We start from the raw sequence: 25,529 nt of genomic DNA, 5'->3' as shown, positions 1-25,529 counted from the left end.
AGGTGTACAATAACAATGGTAAGGTGTACAATAACAATGGTAAGGTATACAATAACAATGGTAAGGTATACAATAACAATGGTAAGGTACACAATAACAATGGTAAGGTACACAATAACAATGGTAAGGTATACAATAACAATGGTAAGGTACACAACAACAATGGTAAGGTACACAACAACAATGGTAAGGTACAAAATAACAATGGTAAGGTATACAATAACAATGGTAAGGTGTACAATAACAATGGTAAGGTATACAATAACAATGGTAAGGTACACAACAACAATGGTAAGGTACAAAATAACAATGGTAAGGTATACAATAACAATGGTAAGGTACACAATAACAATGGTAAGGTATACAATAACAATGGTAAGGTATACAATAACAATGGTAAAGTATACAATAACAATGGTAAGGTACACAATAACAATGGTAAGGTATACAATAACAATGGTAAGGTATACAATAACAATGGTAAAGTATACAATGACAATGGTAAGGTATACAATAAAAAATGGTAAGGTGTACAATAACAATGGTAAGGTGTACAATAACAATGGTAAGGTATACAATAACAATGGTAAGGTGTACAATAACAATGGTAAGGTGTACAATAACAATGGTAAGGTATACAATAACAATGGTAAGGTATACAATAACAATGTAAGGTATACAATAACAATGGTAAGGTATACAATAACAATGGTAAGGTGTACAATAACAATGGTAAGGTATACAATAACAATGGTAAGGTATACAATAACAATGGTGTACAATAACAATGGTAAGGTATACAATAACAATGGTAAGGTATACAATAACAATGGTAAGGTATACAATAACAATGGTAAGGTATACAATAACAATGGTAAGGTATACAATAACAATGGTAAGGTATACAATAACAATGGTAAGGTATACAATAACAATGGTAAGGTGTACAATAACAATGGTAAGGTGTACAATAACAATGGTAAGGTATACAATAACAATGGTAAGGTATACAATAACAATGGTAAGGTATACAATAACAATGGTAAGGTATACAATAACAATGGTAAGGTATACAATAACAATGGTAAGGTATACAATAACAATGGTAAGGTATACAATAACAATGGTAAGGTATACAATAACAATGGTAAGGTATACAATAACAATGGTAAGGTGTACAATAACAATGGTAAGGTGTACAATAACAATGGTAAGGTGTACAATAACAATGGTAAGGTGTACAATAACAATGGTAAGGTGTACAATAACAATGGTGTACAATAACAATGGTAAGGTATACAATAACAATGGTAAGGTATACAATAACAATGGTAAGGTATACAATAACAATGGTAAGGTACACAATAACAATGGTAAGGTATACAATAACAATGGTGTACAATAACAATGGTAAGGTGTACAATAACAATGGTAAGGTATACAATAACAATGGTGTACAATAACAATTGTAAGGTATACAATAACAATGGTGTACAATAACAATGGTAAGGTATACAATAACAATGGTAAGGTATACAATAACAATGGTAAGGTATACAATAACAATGGTAAGGTGTACAATAACAATGGTAAGGTATACAATAACAATGGTAAGGTATACAATAACAATGTAAGGTATACAATAACAATGGTAAGGTATACAATAACAATGGTAAGGTGTACAATAACAATGGTAAGGTATACAATAACAATGGTAAGGTATACAATAACAATGGTGTACAATAACAATGGTAAGGTATACAATAACAATGGTAAGGTATACAATAACAATGGTAAGGTGTACAATAACAATGGTAAGGTGTACAATAACAATGGTAAGGTGTACAATAACAATGGTAAGGTGTACAATAACAATGGTGTACAATAACAATTGTAAGGTATACAATAACAATGGTGTACAATAACAATGGTAAGGTATACAATAACAATGGTAAGGTGTACAATAACAATGGTAAGGTGTACAATAACAATGGTAAGGTGTACAATAACAATTGTAAGGTGTACAATAACAATGGTAAGGTATACAATAACAATGGTAAAGTGTATAATAACAATGGTAAGGTGTACAATAACAATGGTAAGGTATACAATAACAATGGTAAGGTGCACAATAACAATGGTAAGGTGTACAATAACAATGGTAAGGTATACAATAACAATGGTAAGGTACACAATAACAATGGTAAGGTATACAATAACAATGGTAAGGTGTACAATAACAATGGTAAGGTGTACAATAACAATGGTAAGGTGTACAATAACAATGGTAAGGTATACAATAACAATGGTAAGGTGTACAATAACAATGGTAAGGTGTACAATAACAATGCTAAGGTATACAATAACAATGATAATTTTACAATAGTAATGGTATGGTATATAATATGATAACGAGATATATCATTAACAAACATGATCACTGCTATTTATTGCAGGAATATTTGACACGCCAATGCGGTACTATTTATATCCATTACAAAATTCCCCGACGCCACAGAGTCGTCTTTGTTGATTTTTTTTTTTACAAATATATCATACAATGAAGACGGTCTTCATATTTACGATAAAACTGCCAAATGATTAATATATTATGAATTCCAACATCTTATTTCTGTAATAAATAGCCATGTATCCACGACAATTAGTTATTCCTCTGTATGATGGGGTACATTGTATATAACATATCGTACACTGTTTACACAACGACGCCAAACATCCTTGTGCATTACCGACCTAACTAGAATTTGACAGAGAAATATGGAATCAGAAACCGGTACGCAAAGCAGAAATAAATCTTGTATTGAAGTTTGTGGAAGAAGATATGTATTTGTGATATTAGGAGCGGGTGATTGATTGACAAGTTCGGAACAGTGCCAGGAGTCCGACAGCCTAAACAAACAATGCAGACTTGGGAGGGACACGATACCATACAATAAAGATATTGGGTGCGTATATCAAATGTATGTATCAATTGTTTTTATTTACGAGGGGATTTTACGTCAGATTTTCTGTGATAGCTAGAGCGGAGTTTTCTGATGATCATTGGGTTCGGTGACCACTGGTCACGCTATGGTGTATATCATACCTAGTGTGTTTACCGGGTACTCAGTGGCTACTTGTCTGTATCCGTAAAGGACAATGTGGCCAACAGATGATAGATTTACTCCATGCTCTGGTCCACAGCAATATATTCCGTTTAGAAAGAGTTGCCTTTTGATGATACCCACAATGATGCAAACAACATACCACTCAAATAGTGATGTATGCTCCAGATATCTAGGACATTCTACCATTTACATTTTGCTGTTCAAAGGCACATAAATTGACAGGCAAAAGTTGACCTAAATTTCCAATATCTTTAAACACAATAGATCTTGACAATACGCTTCAAACACCATTGAAATGATCAAGTCATGGCGTACCGCTCTGTAATAGTTTGCCAATGCCTCATGATTTGATATTGTATTTAAAACAGAAACATTTTTTATAAAAATCACCATAGGAACAACATCGCTCTTAATGTATAGACCCCATACAAAGGAAAAGTCTTCCATTATAAGCATACCAATGGGTATACACTTTGTCCTTCTCTTGACCTATTGTTCCATATGCTATGTATATTCTATTTCTTTATAGTGACATTCCTGCTTTCTTCGTCCACCTCAAGTAAGCGTTCTGTAAACCACGATTTTCGCGATATATTGTAAGCCAGATGGAGAAGCGTATATCATGTATCATGTATCAATGTATATCATTGTTCTCTGTGATAGGAGGTATATCATTGTTCTCTGTGATAGGAGGTAAATCATTGTTCTCTGTGATAGGAGGTATGTCATTTTTCTCTGTTATAGGAGGTATATCATTGTTCTCTGTTATAGGAGGTATATCATTTGTCTCTGTGATAGGAGGTATATCATTGTTCTCAGTGATATGAGGTATATCATTGTTCTCTGTTATAGGAGGTATATCATTGTTCTCTGTTATAGGAGGTATATCATTGTTCTCTGTTATAGGAGGTATATCATTGTTCTCTGTTATAGGAGGTATATCATTGTTCCCTGTTATAGGAGGTATATCATTTGTCTCTGTGATAGGAGGTATATCATTGTTCTCTGTTATAGGAGGTATATCATTGTTCTCTGTGATAGGAGGTATATCATTGTTCTCTGTTATAGGAGGTATATCATTGTTCTCTGTGATAGGAGGTATATCATTTTTCTATGTGATAGGAGGTATATCATTGTTCTCAGTGATAGGCGGTATGTCATTGTTCTCTGTGATAGGAGGTATATCACTTTCCTCTGTAGTAAGTTCGACGAGTTGTCTTATTCTCCTTAAGTATTTTTCAGGAGTCCCCAGGTTTTATGAGCCACATTTTTACTGAGTTGGTAGTTAGGATCACACATGTAAATTTTAACGCATGTATTTCAATTGTTCACATATCGGTTACGTTTCTATATTAATCTCCAGCAACCAACGAATCACATTTGAAACAAGATCTTTGTATTTGACCTGATTAATATACAGATTCAAATAATCTTTTTTTTTTTGTGTATATCGACTTGTACATAGTGTTATATACGGTCTCTGTCGAGCATACTTCTTTGGCTCAGAAGGTAGTGTCGTGGCTTATCACGCTGGAGACCAGGGTTCGATTCCTGTCGGCGCACTTTGCAGGAATGTGGTTTCTCTTGTTCTTTCACAGAATCATTTCATTTAAAGATAATGATGTAGACTAGGTGTTTGAAGTCATATTTAAGTGACGAGAAGGATATCTTATGAGGATCCTCTCAGATAATGAATATACACAGCATTCTTATTGATTTTATCTGGTATATATGTAATTGGATTTGGGCTACATAAGCTAGCAGGTCAAGGTAACGAAACTTCATCGTGACGAATTTTAAAAGATGACCCTGAAAGTTTCCTTCATTCGTGGCCATCGCCAACCTACCAGAGTCACAGTACTTGTACCTATTGCCAAGACGCAAAACACACACAAATACAACAATATATAGTATATAGTATATAATATAACTTTGGCAAAAAAGTCTATACAAATGTGTTTTTCTTCAAAACTATATGGGGATATAATGCATGGAACGGAAAAAATAAAGATAAATATCGAAATGTGAACGAATCCATAATTCTAACTCGACAAAAAGTCATTTACATGCGTCCAGGCGTATTTCTTTGGGTTAATCCTTCCGTTACAACAATGCAATCATAGCAATCCTGATATTGGGAATGGGATTTTAAAGTACAATGACTTGTTATCTATTGGTTTGTAAAATCCTTTAGCCCGGAAGTGGAGACAGTGGTAATTGTGTCAAAACTCTGGAGATCAAAATGGTGTGTGTTAAAAGTCCTTACGCCATGGAAAACCGTTATAGATTGGAAGTTAAATCTTTTTAAAAATATGTAAAGATGATAGACGATAAAAGGACCAGTGAACGTTAACAGTCTTACATGTCACAGTTCGTACAATCCCGACCAATGATTCCCAAACGTGAAAGAGAAAACACAGCTAGAAATAAAATGAAAACAAGCAAACTGGATATTGGTAAAGCAATACATATACACCATCGGCTCCCTCTAGCAAAAACACTATAATGATTTATAAAGAGTGTGCTCTTTGGTGTTAATTTGAGAAAAATGAAAAGTCACACAATTAACTTGTAATTGATTTTAATGTAATAATACAAGAAATTATGTTAGTATTATGACAGAGGAATTGCATAAAATGAAAGCAGGATTTTCTAAAATATATATAGTAACTGTGACCTTAACCTTACAACACTGAAACTCAAACTTGTTCAAGATATTATGGTCCTTTACAAATGTCTGAAGTTTGATCAAAATCTCTCAAAGAATTAAGCTGCTAGAGCGCTGATAAAGGTTTTCTAAAAATAGAAACGATGACCTTGACCCAACAACGCTGTGTCATTTTTTTCATAGATATTAGGGTCCTTTATAATTGCATGAAATTTTATCAAGATCTCTTAAGGAATGAATCCTTCGCATTTCTAGTCTAGTAGTAACTAAAACCTTTAGTAACTAGAAAGTGATCCTATTTGTTTCTTAAATTAGCATGGAAGAAGGACTTCATTACAGCTTTAAAATTGAGTAGTTTCATTTTTGGCGTTATCAGTTTATTGAAGTTGTAAAGCATACCAGTTTATTGAAGTTACAAGGTATAATTCCAGTTGGAACCTGAAGTCGTGAATCTTTCATTATCATATTTCCAAAGTTAGTTGCAACAGCAAACGGAATCAATAGAGTTTACCTTTATACGGTAATTAAATAGAAGTTACACCTCGAAAGGTTGTTGTGTATGGTATTTATAGAGGTTACACATCGATAGGTTGTTGTGTATGGTATTTATAGAGGTTACACATCGATAGGTTGTTGTGTATGGTATTTATAGAGGTTACACATCGATAGGTTGTTGTGTATGGTATTTATAGAGGTTACACATCGATAGGTTGTTGTGTATGGTATTTATAGAGGTTACACATCGATAGGTTGTTGTGTATGGTGTTTATAGAGGTTACACATCGATATGTTGTTGTGTATGGTATTTATAGAGGTAACACATCGATAGGTTGTTGTGTATGGTATTTATAGAGGTTACACATCGATAGGTTGTTGTGTATGGTATTTATAGAGGTGACACATCGATAGGTTGTTGTGTATGGTATTCATAGAGGGTACACATCGATACGTTGTTGTGTATGGTATTTATAGAGGTTACACATCGATACGTTGTTGTGTATGGTATTTATAGAGGTTACACATCGATACGTTGTTGTGTATGGTATTTATAGAGGTCACACATCGATAGGTTGTTGTGTATGGTATTTATAGAGGTTACACATCGATAGGTTGTTGTGTATGGTATTTATAGAGGTTACACATCGATAGGTTGTTGTGTATGGTATTTATAGAGGTTACACACCGATAGGTTGTTGTGTATGGTATTTATAGAGGTTATGCATCGATAGGTTGTTGTGTATGGTATTTATAGAGGTTATACATCGATAGGTTGTTGTGTATAGAGGTTACACATCGATAGGTTGTTGTGTATGGTATTTATAGAGGTTATACATCGATAGGTTGTTGTGTATAGAGGTTACACATCGATAGGTTGTTGTGTATGGTATTTATAGAGGTTACACATCGATACGTTGTTGTGTATGGTATTTATAGAGGTTACACATCGATAGGTTGTTGTGTATGGTATTTATAGAGGTTACACATCGATAGGTTGTTGTGTATGGTATTTATAGAGGTTACACACCGATAGGTTGTTGTGTATAGAGGTTACACATCGATAGGTTGTTGTGTATGGTATTTATAGAGGTTACACATCGATAGGTTGTTGTGTATGGTATTTATAGAGGTTACACATCGATAGGTTGTTGTGTATGGTATTTATAGAGGTTACACATCGATAGGTTGTTGTGTATGGTATTTATAGAGGTTACACATCGATATGTTGTTGTGTATGGTATTTATAGAGGTTACACATCGATAGGTTGTTGTGTATGGTATTTATAGAGGTTACACATCGATAGGTTGTTGTGTATGGTATTTATAGAGGTTATACATCGATAGGTTGTTGTGTATAGAGGTTACACATCGATAGGTTGTTGTGTATGGTATTTATAGAGGTTACACATCGATACGTTGTTGTGTATGGTATTTATAGAGGTTACACATCGATAGGTTGTTGTGTATGGTATTTATAGAGGTTACACATCGATAGGTTGTTGTGTATGGTATTTATAGAGGTTACACATCGATAGGTTGTTGTGTATGGTATTTATAGAGGTTACACACCGATAGGTTGTTGTGTATGGTATTTATAGAGGTTACACATCGATAGGTTGTTGTGTATGGTATTTATAGAGGTTATGCATCGATAGGTTGTTGTGTATGGTATTTATAGAGGTTACACATCGATAGGTTGTTGTGTATGGTATTTATAGAGGTTACACATCGATAGGTTGTTGTGTATGGTATTTATAGAGGTTATACATCGATAGGTTGTTGTGTATAGAGGTTACACATCGATAGGTTGTTGTGTATGGTATTTATAGAGGTTACACATCGATAGGTTGTTTTGTATGGTATTTATAGAGGTTACACATCGATAGGTTGTTGTGTATGGTATTTATAGAGGTTACACATCGATAGGTTGTTGTGTATGGTATTTATAGAGGTTACACATCGATAGGTTGTTGTGTATGGTATTTATAGAGGTTATACATCGATAGGTTGTTGTGTATAGAGGTTACACATCGATAGGTTGTTGTGTATGGTATTTATAGAGGTTACACATCGATACGTTGTTTTGTATGGTATTTATAGAGGTTACACATCGATAGGTTGTTGTGTATGGTATTTATAGAGGTTACACATCGATAGGTTGTTGTGTATGGTATTTATAGAGGTTACACATCGATAGGTTGTTGTGTATGGTATTTATAGAGGTCACACATCGATAGGTTGTTGTGTATGGTATTTATAGAGGTTACACATCGATAGGTTGTTGTATATGGTATTTATAGAGGTTACACATCGATAGGTTGTTGTATATGGTATTTATAGAGGTTACACATCGATAGGTTGTTGTGTATGGTATTTATAGAGGTTACACATCGATAGGTTGTTGTGTATGGTATTTCTTTCACTCGAGTTACAAAAGTTACAAAACACGAGTTTCGTGTTTTGTTTTTTGTTTTTTTGTTTTTTGTAACTTTGGAAAAATAGCTAACGAGTGTGCTTTAAACTAAATGATATTCAACAGTTTAAACTTGTAATGATTGCTGTATTTCATGCCTCGGGATTTGAATAGTAACACCCACCTATTGTGGTAGAAATTAACTTACGTCTTGATTTATTTCCTGATTTTCAATAAAGTTTTATATAGCTGTATACGAATGACTGTCATTATGAACTGAAAATCCGGGCTTCATGGTAAAATATGGAATACACAAACCGATATGTATCAAGGATACCTTCGCCTAACGACCTTATTTATTTTACAGTATCATCTTTCAAAATAAACCAACCGATATTGTCATGGCAACATAAACAGAGAGAAAATGTTGATTCATATGATTTATTGGATTTTATTTAATGCCAGAAAATAATTTTGATTTGTGTGCTGGGGAATTGGATAATATGTTATACGCTAAGACATCAGCCGAGAATAATGGGCTTGGTTAATTTCTAATAACACTGCGCGGTGTAATATTTTGTATTAGAATGACATTAATTATGGATAAGATCTGGCACACTTCGCCATCGAATATCTATAAATGAGCACACGAAATGACGTAAATTAAACTGACGGACACCTAACTGATAACAGTTAGCTCCAGATACCGCTAGATCAGCAATGTGTATCAATATATTCCTGACATTGCAGTACCGTAAATCTCAAGCTGTTGAGAATTTTGGAATTTGGTTTCATAAAGGAATTGGAGAAGATTTAAACTGACAATAGTATATAAATATAAATACAAAATATATTTCCAAATCTGTCCCCGGCTTCATGAACGTTCCCCGGGAATGATGATAGAACGTGAAATACGAATACATACACTCATCTGACATTGAAAACTCGTGTCCTTTTCTTCTCGTGTAGAAAGTAACAAATTTATCGTCAGTAAGGTGTCTGTTTCCGACTCCACTCCAAGTAGCAAAGGTTAAGCTGTTTTGCAGTAAATACCGCTGGGATGTTTTTACTATATAGCTAATATTGTACAATCCACGGGGTTTCTCTGCCAAGCAGAGAGTACACATAGATTTATGGTCTTATAAAGTAATATCTGTCAGATGTATTACTTTCATGTGAACTTCCTAGTAAGGTCTGCGTTCAATTTGTTTAATTACCAACTACGAGTAAAACATTTTATGTCAAAATAATTGGAGAGATTCTACACTCCTAACACCACAGGAGGCAGGTTTATTGCTTGTTTCGAGGAAATCCCTAGTATTCTCTACATTACTTTTGACAGACCTTGCATGGTGGTTTTAGTTGAGTGACAATAATTTATGAAAATTGATGAGCATGCATTTGTTTTGTCATCATTGGCATGCTTCTTGGCAAATACACAAGATCGATTGGCAGTCAAAAAGATCAGATTCCGATAAGATATGTAGATCTACTCTACTTGTTTCAGAGAGGTACGTGTAGCACATTGCTGTTAGCCCTCACGAATGAAAATATCACAGTATCGATTCTACATTTGTATCAAGTCCAATTCCTAAAACTAAAATATCATTGTTGTTTCAATTATTGTTGCAAATTGGGTTCTCAAAGTAATAGCAAATCTATCTGAAATGTGATCTGATCATGCAGACCAAAATGATGGTTAAACACCAAATCGCACGGGCTGGGAGAACGGGCGATTCTAGTTAATTCCGACTTGATCGGACTGTAGTGGTCATGTCTACAAAACCAAGGCACAGTAAGTGAGGAAACTTTGCGAAAGGATACCAAAGATGACAAACCGGTGATGGATTTGCCGTAGCACCTAGGATATTAAATAACATATAAAAACTGCATTATACAGCCGTCTCGTTCATTTTATGGACATCGGTAATGGGGGGATCCAAAAGGAAAGTTACGGGCCCCAATATACGCCTATACTAATGTAGAAATTTCAAACGAGGGTGCACTGACTACTTTGATTAAAAATCAGATAGACCCATCCTATTCCAGTCGGAAAAGATTCTGTTACTGAATGTTTTCCACGAAGATTTTAGCCTGATCTGTTTCGTGTAAAGTTACTTGTTTTGTTCCCTCGTGTCGGTATACATTCTCATTGTGTACATGTACATAGTCCACTATGTTAAACATTATCTAGGTCTAGTTAAAACAATATTTTATTCTATATAAACAATATTTTATTCTAGTTTAAACAATATCTTATTCTAGTTTAAACACTATTTTATTCTAGTTTAAACAATATTTTATTCTAGTTTAAACAATATTTTATTCTAGTTTAAACAATATTTTATTCTAGTTTAAACAATATTTTATTCTAGTTTAAACAATATTTCAGTCTATATTAAACAATACCTCATTCCAATACATTACATATTGGAACAAGCTATAAGCTTATATGAAGTCTTCGCCTATGCTTCTGTCATATCTTTCCGGAGACGTCTATATTCCACCTGGCACGTCCTTAAAATGACCCTGGCTGTTAATAGGACGTTAAAAAAAACCAAAAAAAACGTCTATATTCCAGAGTTGTTAGACCTAGTTCACATTTCCCGGTAGGAGTGATCCTGGAGGATTACCTTCTTGATGGCTCTCAATCCTTTGTACATTTTCAGCAATCGTAATATTCTTCGTCGAAGGTGGCCAGACCGTCTAGCAGTCTTCACTGGTGGTTTGAGTGGAGTTCTATGTTGTATTAGCTATTTGATGGAGTGTGTCCTATTTTCCTGTGTTTTGGCCTTTCTCCTTGTCCAGTTGACCAGCTATCTGTCCAGTATTTGATGATGTGTCTTTGTAGATTATCACTGTCAGATAGTATATTGATATCCTATAGTATAGTTTATATCATATGAAAACATTTTCACGACACAATCAATTATTTTTGGAATATAATTGTTGTGTATCAGAAATATGATTAATCTAAGGACACTTCCTTGTGTTACACCATTGTTGACTGTGAATCTCTGATGCCGAGCCGTTGATAACAACCTGTTTACACAGATTTTGCATATCCATCTTTTGTCATCGTTCTAGTGACTAGTCAAGTATGAATATTGAGTATACATCAAACGAGTTTATGGTTCAGGCCGCCAAAATCAAGGACAAGGTCATCATTATTTGTAGAAAAACTTTGCCAGCGCACTCCACCGACTATATTTTAACCAGATTTCAGTTAAAACTTCATACATTGGTCAAGTATGAGTATACCCCGAACGAGTTCATGTTTCAGGGGGTCAAGGACAAGGTCATCGTTGCTTTTTCTAAAAAAATCTTTGTCAGCGCACTAACTAGCGAATTAATTTTAAACCGATTCCAATCAACATACCTCGAAATATTTCGTGTTTCAGTATGTCAAGGTCAAGGACGCCGTTGATATTGATAGAAAATCTTTGTCATCACTCTCGCATCTTCATTTTTAACCAGATTTCAATCAAACTTTCAACTTCAACATACATTGATCAAGTATGAGTATACCTGGAACAAGTTTATGTTTCAATGTACCAAGGTCAATGACACCGTTGAGCTACTAGCGAATTTTAAAACGGATTTTGATCATACTTCATATACTTGTCAAGTATGACAATAACTCCTGCGAGTTGGCATCGGGGCTTATTGATTACAGGATAATTCAGTAGGTACACGCGAGGGGGTTTGTATAGTTTGTGGTGCCCTGTTCAGTTCAAGATATTTCCAGTAGTGTCATAGACTTCAAGTTAATACAAACGTAGTCTGTGTGACACTTTGCCGATGGCGCTGCTGAAATCTAGGTAAATTATGTCTGTGTTACAAGTCTCTATATTCCGTCCAGTTTTCCATCATCTCCAGCTGTGTACCATAATATCTACATGCTCTAAAGCCGTATTGCTCTAGGGTGAATAAATTGCGTTTCATGTGTTCCATGATTTTGTCCCGAATATTTTATAAAATTTAGGATGGTACAGCAGAGAGGCTAATTGGACGATAGTTTTAGATGGGGGCAGACATTTGCATTTACCGTTCTCTTGGAAGCCGTCCTTCCTGACAGACATTTGGAATGGGATTGTGAAAGGCTTGGCTGTATTTGTCTGTTTCCTTGTTAAACTGTAGATGAATTCCAACTGGACCTGATGATGTATTGCCTTTCCATTTTCAAACTAGTTCTTCTGCGATGTCAATATCTCTAAGTTGAATGTAAACATTCATAGCTGGTAGGACAGGAAATGTGTTGTCAACCTAGACGAGCACACTGGCAAAGTCCTAATCTGTGTAAGTGTACTGTCCGCCAGTTACTCTAGTCAGATTTGCTCTTTGCTTTAGATCAGACGTAATTCCAGAAGCGCTATAGATTTGTTTTGATATTTTCAGCCATAGATTTAGCCTTTTGAACAGGATCTTAGTGATTTAGTGAGATGTTTAGTTGTTTCTAGTGTTGCTTGTTGTTATTGTCGTTGTTACTTGTAGTATAGTGTAAACAGTTTTGATAACGGCGAGGTTGAATGACAGTCTGGAACAATAAAAAGGGGTCCATATATGCAAGGCGGGTCTGGATTTTATCTTTAACCAGTAATATGACAGATTGCAATACTGAATATGATTTCGTTGATTTTCTGGAAAATTTTATGTCATTTCTGTGGTCATAGATCCCCTGGTTTGACGTGGGTCGATCAGCAGTAATCATACAGAGTCGGCCTGTACAGTGTTCTATGACAAGTCACCATACACTTTGGTCTTTACGGAAATATCCACAATCACATGTAGGCTAAGAAACGCACGTCAGGTGTTGGTGCCAGTTTTGATAATTTCTTAGTCTATTCCTAGAATCGTTAATGGTTTAACTGTCGCCATGTTCACTTTATCAGAAGACATTTCACAGTGTAAAGAAAATGTCTCTACTCCCTACTCAAATATCATGACAGGGCGAATTTTAAACAAGACGAAATATACTGTATATTGTTGTGGATTTCGATGTTTCCTTACGGTTTTGTCATAGTAATTTACTGGTTGATTCAAATTTACTTAACCCAGAAACCAATCTTATGATATGTTGGAGATAATTGCTTTTTGAACCTTGTTGTATATTGGAAGTTAGAGAATTGGTTTTAGAATCTTGTGGTATGTTGGAAGTTAGAGAATTGGTTTTGGAATCTTGTGGTATGTTGAAAGGTGGAGAATTATATTTCAAATCCTGTTTGATGTTGAAAGGTGGAGAAATATTTTTCGAATATTGTTTTATGTTGAAAGGTGGAGAATTACTGTTTTGAATCTTGCGGTATGTTGGAAGGTGGAGAATTACTGTTTTTAATCTTGCGGTATGTTGGAAGGTGGAGAATTACTGTTTTGAATCTTGCGGTATGTTGGAAGGTGAAGAATTACTTTTTTGAATCTTGCGGTATGTTGGAAGGTAGGGATTTTTTAAAAAGAATATTGTTGTATGTAGCAATGTAGAGAATTGGTTTTAGAATTTTGTGGTATGTTGTCGGGGGTTGGAAGGTAGAGAATTGGTTTTAGAATCTTGTGGTATGTTGTCGGGGGTTGGAAGGTACAGCATGCGGTGGATGGTGCATAACGACTAAGGAAACATGATGGCTATAGGTCTGCCTGACCTAATAACATTGCTTCATGAATCCTGGTAATTTCTTTAGTAAAAGTGATATTGATTGTATTTTCTCCCAGTAAATCTGCATGAACAGCAAATTACTGGCCGACATTACTGATGTAAAACAAACGCATTACTGTATTTCCTCAAAATTAATATTTATACTGAAAAAACAAATTATCACAGTAAGACATTGCATAGAATAGTCTTTCACCTGAGAGAGTAATGATTTAATTATCTATTGATTAAACATCAATGAGTATTATCATACAATCATAATAAAGACCAATCTGACAAACACTCGCCTGGAGTAGGTGATACTACCAATTATAGAGGTCTACATTAATCATCTAATTATTATGGTTTTAAGTTGCATTTATAATAAGTTAAAAATTTCTTTTTGTTTTATGTGATTTTAAAATGTAAAATAAAATCATAGAGAACGGTTATAATAATATAAAATTAATCCGAGAGAAAATGAAAGGTAAACATGAGCTGAATGTGAAATAAGTATCATCATTGATATACTCCTTTGGAGTTTACTAGTTTACATACATGGCTGTAGGGGATGTGAAAATTATTAACTTCAAAAACTGTGAATGAAGTCAATGAGTGTATTCAGATACAAATCATAAGTAGAATAATTTCAATATTTCTCAAGAGTTTTGACGTTAAGGAAATAATGAAAGGCATATTATCATAATCAATAAAATGTAAAACTTGTTGATGACCTTTTAAACAATTTGACATGATATTCTCCTTTAAAGTTTGTGACTGTCAAATCTTAACATGTTTCAAAATTTCTACATGACATTGTGAAGACATGCAACATTGAAATTTGTGTTAACAAGTGCTACGGAAATGAGCCATTGAAATCTAAGACATGTTTTCGCGATTCATTATGGAATGTGTGAATGGGTACCAGTAATTACATCATTCTGTACGTAACCGTTGGTTACACAGGCTAATTACTCAGGCTATGGAATTATCAAACAAAGACATATGTTATATAGAAAACATCACTTCCGTTACATCTATTAGAGTGAATGTTTAAATGTTGTAGAATATAACCATATCAGTAGATGTAGCTAATCATCCAATATCCTTTTTGTCATCATTCGCGACACATAGAAAAAAAAACCTCACTCAGTCAAAAACAGGTTTCGCTGAATCATGACTAAACATTATAACTATTATGTATGTGGTCCAACTGCCTAGAAAATTAACATCTTATTTGATCCAATAACCACAGGTAACTTATTTCTTAAGAATCTAGATATAAATAATTAACTTAAAATGACTTATCAAAGCAAGCATGGTGATAAAACTTTATAAATATATTGTATAGAAAATAACTGCAACTAGGGTATATATCCCAGCCTTGGTTGATAAATATTATCTAAATACCTCCTAAAATACACGGATATCCCAGCAGATAAATATATATCTAAATACCACCCAAAATACACGGATATCCCTGCAGATAAATATATATCTAAATACCACCCAAAATACACGGATATCCCAGCAGATAAATATATATCTAAATACCACCCAAAATACACGGATATCCCAGCAGATAAATATATATCTAAATACCTCCCAAAATACACGGATATCTCAGCAGATAAATATATATCTAAATACCTCCCAAAATACATGGATATCCCAGCAGATAAATATATATCTAAATACCACCCAAAATACACGGATATCCCAGCAGATAAATATATATCTAAATACCTCCCAAAATACATGGATATCCCAGCAGATATATATATATCTAAATACCTCCCAAAATACATGGATATCCCAGCAGATAAATATATATCTAAATACCACCCAAAATACATGGATATCCCAGCAGATAAATATATATCTAAATACCACCCAAAATACACGGATATCCCAGCAGATAAATATATATCTAAATACCTCCCAAAATACACGGATATCCCAGCAGATAAATATATATCTAAATACCTCCCAAAATACACGGATATCCCAGCAGATAAATATATATCTAAATACCACCCAAAATACACAGATATCCCAGCAGATAAATATATATCTAAATACCTCCCAAAATACATGGATATCCCAGCAGATAAATATATACATGAATCAACAAACACCAAGTTATCAGTACAGATTGCTTTGTACTAACAAAATACACCACTATCTTTGCCTCACATCAACACAATAGGGTAACGATGAGAATGACTGAGCCAAGTCCTCCACAAATCTTACAGAAAATTAAGACTGTTAAAGTGTTCAAATGCTGCTTAGTAAATATAGGAAGTGCCATGTCAGCAGTTCCCCATTTTAGTATTTTTAATTTCAAAACTACTGAAATAAAATTAGAAATCCTCCAAATAAAACTCAAACAGTGTATAAATAAAAACTATCACACGATTGCAACATGCATAAATATGTAAGGTATATGTAAACTGGCATTCTGATAAAAAATAGCATTCTAAATTCGATAATCTAATGATTCTAAGGCCAAATAATCATCTATAAAAAAGAACTAGACATACCCTCTGTAGAGTCTATATCAAACCCCAAAATATACTAATTAAACTTGTAACAGTCAAAAACAAACTACATGTATTACATGTATTACCAAATATTAATGATAAAAAGTTCTTAATAGGCGACTTTCAGAATGTCTGTGCCTTTGAGAAAATATACCATTTTCTACAAATGATAGCATTGAAATGACTCTAAATTAAAACAACTCTTAGCTACTGACTAGGGAACACCAAACAAAAATTTACTTTAAACCTTCCATGCCCTGTGTATTAAAAGAAGCCTATCAATTATGAATAATTCTGAAGTTTTCATTTCTACAGGTTTTTAAAACTAAGAATAAAATTCAATAACAACACAAAAATTAATGTAGATATGTAAGGAATCATGACTCTACAATGTTGTAATATATCTCACCTCTTCATTCCTTCAACACTTCCAAGTCTACCTTAATTACAAAGTAAATAAAGGTACAAATTTCGCCTGGCCTTATATATTACAAATTATTTCCCCTGGTCCCCGTTATCCATTCATTTTTCACATATCATACAACCATTCTACACAGTTCACCAATGAAAAATATATAACAGACATAATGATCGTATGATCAAATAGAGCCCTGGTAAATGCAAATCAAGCATTTCCTATAATGTCTTAAAATAACATTGGTTACTGGCGGCCTGGAATGTTATCATGTTTCAAACTTACAAGGTCGAAAATGACATTAGGATTTATGACAGCAGTAAGATCACTCAGACGTCAGTCAATAATTTAGATATATTACAATGTTCAGAGCTCACAAAGTTTAGATACATTGCAATGTTCAGAGCTCACAAAGTTTAGATACATTACAATGTTCAGAGCTCACAAAGTTTAGATACATTACAACATTCAGAGCTCACAAAGTTAAGATACATTACAATGTTCAGAGCTCACAAAGATCACCAAGGTGAAAGAGTACAGGGTATTAACAAAAATTCCCAACCCAACTATATTATACAATATCATAACTCATACAAACGGAACATGGTGTTTTGGAAATTTGTGCCAAGATCTTGTGGATGGTGGCATTACAAACTAAGAAACAGTTTGTGAAGTATATATGCCTCCCTACCATGGCCTCGATGAAAATAAAGCTTGTCACAATCCTGTCTGTAGATTTAGGTATAAAGCAAGTTGTATCTAAAATGTATCAAAATTAAGGTTTAATTCTTACCACAATCAAGGGTCAAATGTTGACAAACTGGAGATCTCCAGTTTGAGGACTTTCCTCAAACTGGAGATTGCGCACGGCAATATTTTTTCATAAACATATTGCATTCATCAATAAAAAAAAAACACAAATTAATTTATCAACAGTATTCAATTTGATAACAAGTAAATGCAGCTGTGTTATTATAACTTGTACTGAATAGTATATGAAACTACTGAACAGTAAATGAAAGTAGGATTAAAATCTCAGGAGTCAATGACTCTCAGTTGTAAAATCCTTAGAGTCAAATAAAAATCCTGAGATGAATTGTTTTCAAATGTATTCTGATATATATATACATCAATTTTGAATTAAATAAAATGTAGCATATTCAAAAACATTAGTTCAATTGAATTTACCTTCCAATAATTCCATATATTGAATCAATAATAATATTTTTTTAATAATCTAAATATAGAAATTGAAAGCTCTTCTTTTTAAATCAAATCCATGTTTTATAAGTTTCATTGAAAAAAAAAGAAAATTAAGTATCTTTCTTTTTTTAGTTATGTTATTTCCCAGAAAACAATTGTCTAAAATCAGGAGAGAGAAAAAAATATCCTGAAAAAAATGTCCATTTCCGGATTCCAGGTCCATTTTTAGAATATTCATCACAACAATTGTGACAATTCAACTTCAAAATATCAAAGTAAGACTCATAAGAGTATTACTGCAAAAAATTAGCATCTGAAAACAAAAACTGATCGAGATATAGATCTTAATGCAAAGTCTAGCCAAAGTGTGTTGGATGGACGAGAGGAATGTCAGAGGCATACAAGTGATCACTACTGAGTCTGTCCAGTATTAAGAGGGTTCTGCAATGACCATGTAAATACTGGTAGGGTTGATAATGAACTTGATGGACTGGGAGAACATGTAAGGTCCATCGTGTTTATTTGTAAACACATTGGTCATGTTATACTTTGGAACCTGTGGTAGTCCTAGCTCAGCCGGTGATAGATGGAATACACGAGGGGCACCTTGGTTGTCTGTGTTAATTATGGCTACTGCTAACGAACCAGGTTTTGATAGAGGCTTGCTCCATACTTCGGCTTTATTAATCTGTGAAAAAAAAATTATACATATAAAGTGAAATCAGATTGTACTTTTTATCTACCTACAATACCTCAGACAGGTTTAAGATGTGTCAATAACATAATGATAGATTCCATAGAAATATGATTTAGATCAGCATGTATTAAAAAAAGGTTGGCTTTTCTTCCTTACATGAAATTGTTATTTAATTTACAACAACTCCTGTTGGAGAAACCAGAGAATCACACCTATGTGGTCAGGCAGGTAAACAATTGTAAAATTTCTTTATTCTAAAACAATCGTGAAATAAGTTTAATATACCAACTTATGTTAATCGCTTTTGTTTGCTCGGATTGAAGTGTGCAAGGGATGTTACTGTGGGCGGTTACTGTGGGCGGTTACTGCGGGAGGTTACTGTGGGAGGTTACTGTGGGCGGTTACTGCGGGAGGAAATTGGAATACCTGGGGAAACCCTGCATAGTCGCACAGGTGACCCCATACATTTTAATGTCCAATGAGGGATTTAAATCTAGGCAGCCTAGGTGAAAGGCAAATGTGTTACCACCATGCCACCCAATCACCTAGACAGATGACTCCATATATTGAACCTTTTCATTTTAATACTGAATTCATAGGCGCATGGGCCTTACTAAGTCACTTACAAATTCAAGACATTGATTGAAATCATAAAATTAAAAAAAAAAAATGATATAGTAATATGATGGAATTCCTTGTTGTATGGTCCAATGACCATTTAAGACCACTCCACAAAAAAATTACAATGGCTAAGAACAGCCTCCTTCGTGAAACATCTAATTTTTCTTCATTATCTTTCAACATAACACTAACCACGTAGATAATGACATTGTAAAAATATCCTTTTAAACAACACATACCTTCCAGAGCCTTAAGCCCTGTTTCCCCAGAGGGTCCTGGTTGATAGCCAGTAAGTTTTTGTTCAGGAGAAGAGCCTTGGACTCGGGTTGGACATCACGTAGATCCAGGGACATGAACAGTGGTGAAGCCATCATAGCCCACATCCCCATTTGGACCATTTCCTGGTTGGGGCTCAGACCAAAGCCTCCGATTATCAACTACAACATTGAAGTGCTACTTACATATGTATATCTAAAGGCTTGGGAAAGATGATATATATATTAGACGTGCATTAATCTGGAAATCTAAAAATCATTACTTCCAAAATATGAAATGTGATAGTACAGAAAACTCCAACCTCTGTACAACTTTTCCAGTAACAGTATTATCCAACCTTACTAACATATTAATACAACATATAAACATTGTTAACAAATAGTTTCAGATGTTGTCTTGTTCTCCTTTTTTATACATCAAAAACTTCTCATATCCTACTTATCTAGTTTTCAATTGAAGCCCTATTTTTTTCAAAATGACATTTCTCACTAAATACATCAAAGAACTTCTCATTCTACTTATCTAGTTTTCAATTGAAGCAGAATGACAGTTCCTAACTTTTTTTCAAAATGACATTTCATAATAAAAGAACTACCACATTCAGCAGGGATGTACTAATAAAATTTTGATTTCATAATTATATGCAGAGACATATATACATATATATGTCTCTGTTATATGTAAGAAATATAGAGGTGGGCTTATTAACAGGTATTATTTTTGGATAAATACAGTATGTATATCTATAGTATTCAACAGAAAAATAAGTTATACATACATGTATGCAAAAGGGTTCAATGAAGTACATTTGTTTTACCATATTTATCTGCAAATAATCTCCTGCCTTTTCTTCCTTTTGGCAGTTCTAATCATGATCTTAAAATAATAATCTAAAAGTGGTTTTCAAATAAGCTTTTTTACTAAATTATTACACTAGCGTAGGAGACTTAAATGCTAATCTGGAGGACATTTTGTTGTGATGGGTTATGGGCAGTGAGTGTACCTCGTCAGGGTCGTTCCAGGATCCTGGTCCAGCAAAGGCTGATAAATTGTACTGATTTGATCCGTAATAGTCTATAATGCTGTACAGAGAGTCCCAGGAGTCCTCGATATCATCGAAGTTCCTCCACTGGTTACAGGTCTTCTTAAATGCAGTATAATCCGACTGAAATAGTGAATAAGAAACATTATTATATAGACTTTTAGGGGACTAAACTCATAACCTTCATCAGTTGAAAGTTAAGACTCAGGAAGTAAGTTTATAGAGACAGATATTCAAAAGTAAAATTGAAATAAGGGAGTGCCGTTGTCATTTTCCAACACCCACAATCTCATAAGTCCAACTGAAATAGTGATCCATCTCAACAAGGAAATGAGAAGTCCCGAGGTGATTACAAAGCAGTCAAACAGACAAGCAGGTCATTCTAATGTGAAATATTACAGTAAGATATCGAATCACCACAAGGAATATTTGAGTCATCGAACTGTAAAATTCAACGTAGAAAACAATTCAAGGGGAATAACTCCCAGGAAAACCTCAATAAAATAACACAATGTCGATAAAATTCAATGAGAAAGGAAAGAGTAATACAGACATTAAAGGTAGTCAATTTTCAGACAAAACCAAACTAAAAATAAATGTACTAATTTGAAAATTGTCTATATCCATAACTAAATTCCACATTATCCTGGGTTCTGAAAAATGAATAATTACACACACAGGGGAACAACTTCAATTGCTAATGAGAGTCACATTTTTTCTACCAAATCCCTTCATGCAGTGTGAAAGAGTGTTCTTATATAAACAACATGACCAAACGGAAGAAAGTAATTCAACATATTACTCCATTTATCAAAAAATGAAAAATATCTCTGGGAAAAGAGTTAAATCGTTGGAATGACATCAAAGAAGAGCCTGAAAAGCTTTACATGTTCTCTTCCTACTAAATACTGAACATGGTACAGATGGGCCCCAGTCAAATGTGTACACAGCACCTAGTCACGGACTTCCTGTACCCAGACTTTCAACTTATCTAAACAATAGTTAATGAAAAATGATTTTCAAAAAAAAATTAATTAAATATTTGATCTTTGCAATTAGAGAGCATTCATATGCTTTCATTTACTCTTTGTTTTTTTTGTTCAGGATCATAGTAAACATCTATTTATTTACCAAAGCTGCAATTTTCTGTACATATGCTGGCCAAGAGCAGAGATAGAGAATTGGACGGCCTGTGTGGTTGAGGAATTCACCCATGGCTTCATATCCTAAAACATAACAGTTATATAAACTCAAAATTAAGATGAATTTTTAAACAATATATGTTGATAAAGTATCAGGTTAAACGATAAAATACTTTTATTTATAAATAGACACACCAGTTTTCATGTCATTGACATCAGCATTACAGCCGTCCAGCTTGAGGAGGTCGACACCCCAGTCAGCGAAGGTCTGAGCATCTTGTCCCAGGTAGAACTCACTCCCAGGATACCCCTGACAAGTCTCCTTTCCAAAGTCCTCATAGATCCCCAACTTCAGACCCTTACTGTGAATCTAAAAAAAAAAGAATCCTTAAGCTTATTGCTATTTTATGAGGTTAAAATGTTTTTGGATAATCCTCATCTTGGCGTATTTACATTCTTGGACAGTAGGATAGTATGTCAAGGGGTGCAAATGAATTGTATGTTAAGAGTTATCAGGGAACATACAGAGATTACAATAAAGTAAACATATCTTACTGTATAGGTACAGCCAAGTAGCAACTCGCTGTTAGTTTGGTTCATATGTCATTAAACCGTTTAAGTTAATCAAAATTTCCAAAAGCAATTCAGCAATGCTAATGACAGCTGTTATTTATCTATATTCGCAACATTTGGATTTCCAAAAAATAGGACTTAGTTATTAAAACCAAATACATATAAAACTATGGATAAATCACTTAAAAGAATTCAATCGACCCCAAACAGCCATCAGTAACAATGGTTTATATCTAAACTGATTCTGATAGCCAACATTTTGTCATCAGACATACATAGTCAGCCAAAGCCTTGATGCCACTGGGAAACCTGATAGGGTCAGCCACCAGCGCCCCCTTGTTGTCTCTCTCCTTAGCCATCCAGCAATCATCGATGGACAGGTACACATAACCAGCATCACGGTAACCCTCGGAAACCATCTTGTCCGCCTGACTCTTAATAAGGTCCTCTCTACAAAGTCAATTACACACATGTAATATGTTAAACCCTGTCTGTAGCAGCCATTCCACACAGCCAAGAAACAAGGTCTAACTTATGTTAGAGATACATTAAATGGAATTTGCTTACATTAAGATCTCAAACAAGTGGCCATTCATAGACAATTATTTTGTTATATAAAGATGATGAGGGCACATTTAATTGTATGCAGTACCTATAGCTTTTATCACTTTATCATGCTAAGAAACTTCACAAGATAATTTCTTATGAATTTAATCTTGTTTGCCTACAGGTAAACCAGAATATGTAATTACGTCAAGCAATCGTTCGGTTGTTCAGTGCAATTAGTGATGCATCTGAATCTCTCCCAGTGCATCCAGCCCATAGGTGGGGTCAGGGCAAGGCCGTTGTCCAGGGACAACACTTGGTTATGCCCTACTTGGTACAGGATGGCAAGTGATAGCTGGAGAAAGGCACAAGAAAGCTTCATTGTCACCAATGCCTCTTTGTTGTAATTGTCCAAATTTCTGAAACATCAATCATTATTATATTAATTATGATACAAGTACAGTACAGTATCTATTTTGTAGATATCCCTAATAAAAAATGTGATACATTCATATATATAGATACCTCTATAAATTCAGTTTATATATTCAAGTAAGATTTTTCTTTCCTGTACAGATTTGCTGCCACTGGTCACTACAAGTGTAAGCATAATTAGTAGCCGAGTAGCTTCCATGGAGCTAAAGAATCTGGGTTGTGGTTTTCTCACAAGTGAAGACTTTGTGAATCAAGAAACGCAGAAGCGAAAAGGTGAAGAGAATAATTTAATTGTCACTTTACTACCTCGGAGAGTGGGAGTTTCCCTTTAGTCTAGTATGGGATTCATATATGTCTGCTTATATATAGAGAGCCAGAGGTCGCTAACTTGAGGCCCAGTGCAGGCAGGGTATTTTTTCTACATGTTAAATCTGTATTTAAAACACAGTGTAAATGTAGCGCGACGTAAAAGGTCATATATCTTAGCTGTGACTAGTAGGAATTTCCCTTTAGCCTAGTGGTAGGATGTGGAGAGTATAAGGTCACCTAACTAGCTCAGACTAGCGGGAATCTCCCTTTAGCCTAGTGGTAGGATGTGGAGAGTATAAGGTCACCTAACTAGCTCAGACTAGCGGGAATCTCCCTTTAGCCTAGTGGTAGGATGTTTGCCTTGAGAGCAAAAGGTCGTTAGTTCACAGCCTGGCACAGGCAGGGTATTTTTCATTACTCCTTCCTAATACAAAAGTTTGTTCCTTTGTTTGCCAAGTTTATCGCGGCATGAATAGTGTTATAATTGTATCCATAAATAATTATCTCCCCTTCCATTTTTAATTAACTTAGCAGGCCTATAAAAAGACTAGCATTAACATATCATAAGAGGGCTCAATGTCATATTCATAATCGCAAACATAATGCAATTGTATGTAGGCTAATTAAACATAGAAAAACACAGATGATTAGTCTACATCATAAACAACAAGTACATTTGTATGAGGTGAATAGGTCGTGAGTCAACATGCAAGCAGTCGTCAAGATCAAGATGGGAGGCTGAGGGTCAGGTCTAGTCTTGTACTTAAAAATAGCCAGAAATACATAAATACAGGTACAGTGCTGTATTTCTGGCGATTTTTTTTATGTAAGATCAAGACTAAACATGCGCCCATAGTTACAGCACAGGTCTTATATATTCTTAGTCTTATATTAAAAAATAGACAGAAATACCTACATTGTATATATAAAGACTTGGTCTAAATATATAGGTAATTTTAAGACTTGGTCTTAATATATAGCTATTTCTGGCTTACTCCTATACGTATATGAGGTCTTATTCCACCTGATTACATTGGTGGATATTGTTACATGACAGCCTGTCAAAAGTTTCCTGTCGTGTAAACCTCTAATATTATTGGAGTATTTCTGGCTATGTTTTAATGTAAGACTATAGACATGCCCTGTGGTTACAGGAGGCGTCACTGCCAGTCCATTGCTTTCCAGCAGGAAAATTATTTCTATTCAGTAGCCATTACAAAGAACATCAACATAATATGGTAAAAATGAACCCTACATATAACCGTACTAAATGATGTAAAAATTAAAAAGATAGTTAGCCAGCTAGTAGCGTACCCCAATGTTACAATGACGTGTTTACCTCACGCCGCAGCTCAGCTATTTTTATAACAAGTCATGTGCGTTCTGAAGTCATG

The 25,529-nt window shown here is 34.3% G+C and overlaps 1 protein-coding gene across 2 annotated transcripts; it reads right to left on the bottom strand.

The window, feature by feature from the left end:
* Positions 1-14,473: 14,473 nt before the first annotated feature.
* LOC117328994 (alpha-galactosidase A-like) lies at positions 14,474-25,529 on the bottom strand. 2 transcript variants are annotated; one of them, XM_033886655.1, is made up of 8 exons: positions 25,475-25,529; positions 23,598-23,810; positions 23,121-23,295; positions 22,468-22,642; positions 22,262-22,356; positions 21,092-21,253; positions 20,052-20,249; positions 14,474-19,182 (listed from the first exon to the last, which is right to left on the bottom strand). In XM_033886655.1, the coding sequence occupies exons 2-8, from the start codon at positions 23,771-23,773 to the stop codon at positions 18,925-18,927; spliced, it is 1,239 nt and encodes a 412-aa protein (XP_033742546.1). In that variant the 5' UTR covers positions 23,774-23,810; positions 25,475-25,529; the 3' UTR covers positions 14,474-18,924. The 2 variants fall into 2 exon arrangements, with proteins under 2 accessions (XP_033742546.1, XP_033742545.1); XM_033886654.1 differs by having other exon boundaries at positions 25,450-25,513.

Source organism: Pecten maximus, chromosome 6, assembly GCF_902652985.1.
Source record: "Pecten maximus chromosome 6, xPecMax1.1, whole genome shotgun sequence".
In the NCBI taxonomy this organism is placed as follows: Eukaryota; Metazoa; Mollusca; class Bivalvia; order Pectinida; family Pectinidae; genus Pecten; species Pecten maximus.
This window is presented reverse-complemented; position numbering and strand designations above follow the sequence as displayed.

Excerpts from the sequence above, each read along its gene's own strand:
- LOC117328994 (XM_033886655.1), bottom strand. The coding sequence starts at position 23,773 with ATGAAGCTTTCTTGTGCCTTTCTCCAGCTATCACTTGCCATCCTGTAC. Across the intron at positions 23,296-23,597 it reads CAACCGAACGATTGCTTGAC|AGAGGACCTTATTAAGAGTC; the intron begins GTAATTACATAT and ends TTGACTTTGTAG. Across the intron at positions 22,643-23,120 it reads TCAAGGCTTTGGCTGACTAT|ATTCACAGTAAGGGTCTGAA; the intron begins GTATGTCTGATG and ends TTTTTTTTTTAG.